The sequence below is a fragment of the Cryptomeria japonica genome, chromosome 10 (genome assembly GCF_030272615.1).
Source record: "Cryptomeria japonica chromosome 10, Sugi_1.0, whole genome shotgun sequence".
NCBI lineage: Eukaryota > Viridiplantae > Streptophyta > Pinopsida > Cupressales > Cupressaceae > Cryptomeria > Cryptomeria japonica.
The window spans coordinates 269,409,065-269,414,497 of NC_081414.1; the positions used below are offsets into that span (position 1 = coordinate 269,409,065).

A 5,433-nucleotide genomic window follows, 5' to 3' on the forward strand; every position below is an offset into this window, starting at 1 on the left:
ACCCTAGTAGACCTAAAAAATTGAGCATGAAAATTTTTCATTACCATACCTAAGATAGATAGAATAAAGACTTAAGAAGGATAATTTATTGAAATTCTTATAGAATGTTAGATCTTTGAATTACAAATGAAAAAATATAAAGAACAACAAAAAATCTTCGAAAAGACTTGATAAATGATAACTAAAATAAAAAAAGTTGATAAATATTAACAAAAACCTTTTGAAAAGCCAAATTCAATGCCACAATCACACACCTATGATCCTCCTAATGTATATGAAATACTCATGATACCAAATCTTAGAAAAGAATATACATATACTTTTAAAAGCGAACATAACAAATGATTTTCTTAAAATACTATAAAACTAAATCAAATACTATTAAAAAAAAGAAATGGGTGGCTCTCAATGAAATGAACATGTTAATTATCTCACTCCTTTTCTTAATGCATGATGGCTTCTAGATGGTTGATTAAATTAACTTGTTGCAATCAAATGGACAAAATATAACCGGAAATCAAACCGGTGACAGAATTGCAGAGTAACTTCCGCAACTGCACATACTGAGATTAGCTGGCTAGGGTCGATAAGGTTAGGTATCGACAAGTGCTGGAAAGAAAAAATTATATATATATATATATATATAATGCAGATTTTTTAAATGCGGTTGGAATCATGAGCCCGCCTCCCCCTCTTTCGTCTTATAGCACGCCGATGCTGAGCAACGCGTTTACCAAATATTAATATTTTATTAAAAGTTTTCCTGGTTAATGATGATGACAATTGGATGCCCTTGTCATTGCTTTTGTAATAAACTGTTCAGATGGCTCCACAGGCGTCTTCCGCCAACCTCACAGATCATCATCCCTCCATTTAATTATTCATTTTCCTCTGTCCAAAGAATCGATCTAATAATATTAATGAATCCGGGTATATTGTGCCTGCAATTCTTTTCGTTTAACTTTCTCACCTGCATGAGAATATCCAGTTCGCTTCTCATCATAACTGTTTAAAGGAGCGTTCTAGTGTGTTGTTAAAAGGAGGGGTCTAGGTAAAGTAATTATACAATTATCTGAATCGGAAAAGCTGTATTTATAGACTCCATTCTATTTAAATTTAGGTGTTGAGATATGGCGGGATCTGTTTGCATTTAGACCGGGTTTTAAGTCGCAGAAATCTCCGGTTACAGTTTTAATGGATCCCATGATTAGAACACGCTTTTGCATGCATGTCGCTTAACTGGAGTTAAGATTGCATACCTTGAATTATTCAATGTCTGTCAGTTGTGTAGCTCACAAGATCGGGCTTGTTAACGATTTTAAAGAGACGAATGTATGATTAATCTTTTTTTTCTTTTTTCTTTTTTCTTTTCGTTACAGGTCGTCCCAGTTCGACAGGATCTCACCGTAGCTCTGACTTCCAGGTATGGATTCCATGTTTTGTACAATTTGTTTTGATGCTGTCTCAATTAGAGTTCCATGGTTGTTCAAACCCTAACTGCACTGTCACCTATCACATTACACTAGCATATGGAAATTTCTAGCTCTCTTAATTTTAAAGCATGTTGGTCCTCTTTTCTCTCCTCTCCTGATTTACATTTACCTGATATTTCGTGGTGGTTTCTTGACTCTTTTGTCATCCATATTTGTCCTTTCTATTTGGTCAGGTTGGTCTGCAATGTAATTTTCACAATTTTGTAGTTCTATTTTTTCATCTTTTCGTAAAAGATTTTGACAAAATCCAATCTAAAAACATCATTACACAAATTTGCAATGGTTAACAAAACTTGTAACTTTAAGACTAGATTGAATCATTAGTGTTGAATGTTTACAACCATATAATTTAGATTCAAATTTTCTAGATTCGTTATTCTTTTAACGTTGTAAGTAGAGTTTATTCATTTAATAAACAGATCAAAAGTTACAGACAAAGTAGCCTAAATCTTCAGTCAGGCGCAGATTCCCCCAGTACCAAAATAATAATAATTTATAACACAGCTCATGATAGCCCGAAACTGAGCCTTGAAATTGAAGTTAAATGCTCTATAGCTTTTTCAGGTGGGCGTATAGAGAACTTTATTCCTGCTTTTGAAGCCTGAAAGGTAATTCTGCCAAGTTATATTCGTTGGGTTAAGCTTTCCTGTAATCTTGACTTGCACATGGATTTTGAGCTTTGGATGATACTACCAGAAATGTGCAGAAATCCTTTTAGTATTTGTAGCCTAAAATGTGAATGACAGATTGAAGATTCGAGGTACAACACCAAAAAAAGTCCCAGTTATGGAAAAATCCGTGTAGTTTGTGTGATTATCTATATTATATGGGCTATGGTTAGAATCTTATTTGTAGTTCGACAGATTCTTTTGTAGGGATTTGGTTGGTAAAGTTTGTGGTATTCTTTGAAGAAACAAAAACCCTAAATGAATTACTGAAATATGCCTTAGCGAAAATAGTCTGCGTTTAGATTCTCCTCCATTAGTTTTAAATAAGAGTTCGATTATTTTATCTAATTAATAGTGATTTTATATTTTGTTAAGGGTACAAATTATGATATTGTGATCAAAATTTAATTGTCTAGTTTTTGAGTCAAATGTATTGACCTATATTTCATGGGTAGTGGTTGGTAAGGGTATATAGAAAGCTAAGTAAGATCAATCTAGGGAAAAACTTCACAATTAGACAGACTTGAGTTGGAGTAGGATTGTGATGGGTGACCTTTGTTGAAGTTTCAATGCTTAACTTCTTATGAACATCACTCAGATACAATGATTGTTAAATGGGTTATTTATTTTCATAAAAGATGATTTAGCATGAATCACTACTCATAAAATATGGGTCAATGAATTTGACAAAAAAATCTAAAAAATTGAATGATGATAACAACATCATAATTCTATATTTCATTTACACATAAAATAATGAACAATTATCTCATGTTATTAATAACAATAAGCAATGTCTATCCAGGATACTTATATATATTTCACCAAAATAGTTAATAATTAAAAATTTCAATGAGTTCTAAAATTATTTTACTCAAATATGCATTACTGTTGACTGGTAGTGATAAATTTTCCTATACTAATCTATTACTTGTCCTTTTTTCGAATCAAATCATATTTGCAGAGTGACTCGGCAATGAACTATTTCGTGATTTTGTATTGTATTTTTATTGGAAACAGAAAATGAAGGCCTATCAAGGTGGCCGGATGTAAGGACACAAGCAACAACTCAGATAAGCACAGGTACTTGATTGCCCTTTCTTTCTCTTACCATAAATTAATCAGGATAGACTGAATAAAAAATGGAGGCCTAAGGGAGTTTTACTCTAGTGTTTATGATAGCAGAGGCGTGCTTTAAGACATGGGGACGTCCAAGAATTCAAATCTCATGATGCGACCAACAACTACAGATAAAATCCAGTTTGGCTTGGTTCAGTCTCCAGGGAGGTGGACAAAGCCCTGGAGATTTTTCGCAGGATTAAGATCAATCATTCGAATTTTCACGGTTCGAAACTCTCCTTGTAAATTTTTATCCCTGCCATCAGGCCCCTCGGATTCTCCATCTGCATCAAACTGCGTGACGGGCACACTATTTGGTTACAGAAAGGGTCATGTCCACCTTGCAGTGCAGGACAATCCCAAGTCGCCACCATTTCTACTCCTGCAATTGGGAACTCCAACAGTCACTCTGATCAAAGAAATGGCTTCCGGACTGGTCAGAATTGCACTAGAATGCGAGAAGACTCATGAGAGGGGAAAACTGTTTCAGGAGCCAGTGTGGGAAATGTATTGTAATGGAAGGAAGTCAGGGTATGGTATCCGAAGGGCATATTCTGAATCTGACATGAAGGTGTTAAACACTGTGCAGGCAGTTTCCATGGGAGCTGGTGTGCTTCCTTCTGATATGGAAGGAACAGAAGGTGAATTGATGTATATGAGAGCAAGATTTGAGAGAGTTATTGGATCTAAGGACTCTGAGGCATTTTACATGATGAATCCTGATGGTAGTGGACCTGAGCTCAGCATTTTTTTGCTTAGGATCTGATTTTTTTGCTTTTCTGTTTTCTGTGTATATCTGGGATTGCATCTCATTTTCATTTACACGTGCCATTGCTTGATTGTTGCTGTGCGCTGCTGTATGTAATTGTACTCGAGTGTTTTGAGATTGTTTCTAGCAATTTTATACTATTTAGAAAGCTTTGTAGTACAGCCTTCTCCTTTTAAGGCATTTGTCCTCCACAGGAGGGCTAAAATTGTACATCTTGTTCAGTAAATGGAATAAACAATCTTCTCAGAGGTTTGTACCAGAGCTTCTGTACCAAATTAGTTATGTCACTTAGTTCAACAATGACAAACCAAAAACAGGCCTCTTCCTGAAGAAACTGGTTAATGCGAAACAATTTTTATCTGCATGTTTCAATATACAACAAAAGTTAATTGTGTGTCGAAGATGATGATATATAATATAAAGTCATTTATTGAAGTTCAAATTTCTAGAGACGTTTTCAGTTCAGATTTTACATATGAGTGATTCCAGATCAGGTTTTACATCTGAATGATTTTGATATTGGCATCCTTGACATTTTAACTGAAGGATGATTTCTGGTTTAGATTTGGTACTTCATATTGTTATATGAAATACTAATATATTATAAACATTTTTTAAATTAAATTCGAAAAATCTTTCAGAGATAAAGATGAAAACTAAGGATTGTAGCTATAACCTATAAGCCATAGGCATCTCTATGAGCTACGACCATCTAACTTTCTAAGCATCCATCATGATTTGACATTTTAGAGGCAACCTGTAATGAGCTGGAACTCGAGATGGGATAAGATTCGATTAAGATTGAAATAGACCCTGTCAACAGACCTGGCAAATTCATGTGGGTTTGGCCAACTGAAAATGCTATCTGACTGGGTCATACATGAATGGGAAGTAGGACGAAAAGCAACCTCTCCTTTCCAAACAACTTAGCAATTTTACCACCTGAGCTAACGGAGAACAAGATATTATGAGGATTTTAAGGGGTTTTAAGTGTATGTCTCTTAGGAGGAAAAGGCAATAGCCATTGTGCTTATTTCAGGTAAATATTTTATGGTTTTCTATCTATTAATTACATTGTAAAGATAATTAACTTATTCCTTAGGAAAAAAATTATTAATAAAAAAATTATGATTATGAAGTGTAAACTGTTATTATTTATTTCATGGTTGAATTGTTTAATGTTTAAGTAAAGCATTTTATCTTTTATCTATTACCTGTTTCATATCCGCATCAAGTTTTTTTTCTTTTTTTTTGGTTTCTTTTCTTAAAATAATAATGTTATAATTTGGTATGTGTTCACATATTTCATATTTCAAAGCATCCTTTCAATCCCACATATACTATGGATATGGTCAATTGAAATAATATCCCTAAAATTGCTATA

The 5,433-nt window shown here is 33.8% G+C and overlaps 1 protein-coding gene across 1 annotated transcript; it reads left to right on the forward strand.

Annotated features, from left to right (window-relative positions):
• The first annotated feature begins 1,293 nt into the window (after positions 1-1,293).
• Positions 1,294-4,347, forward strand: LOC131039149 (protein MIZU-KUSSEI 1). Its single transcript, XM_057971819.2, has 3 exons — positions 1,294-1,423; positions 3,182-3,244; positions 3,347-4,347. Exon 3 carries the CDS (start codon positions 3,363-3,365, stop codon positions 4,044-4,046), a length of 684 nt encoding a protein of 227 aa, XP_057827802.2. The 5' UTR covers positions 1,294-1,423; positions 3,182-3,244; positions 3,347-3,362; the 3' UTR covers positions 4,047-4,347.
• The last annotated feature ends 1,086 nt before the right edge of the window (positions 4,348-5,433 follow it).

Excerpts from the sequence above, each read along its gene's own strand:
- LOC131039149 (XM_057971819.2), top strand. The coding sequence starts at position 3,363 with ATGGGGACGTCCAAGAATTCAAATCTCATGATGCGACCAACAACTACA.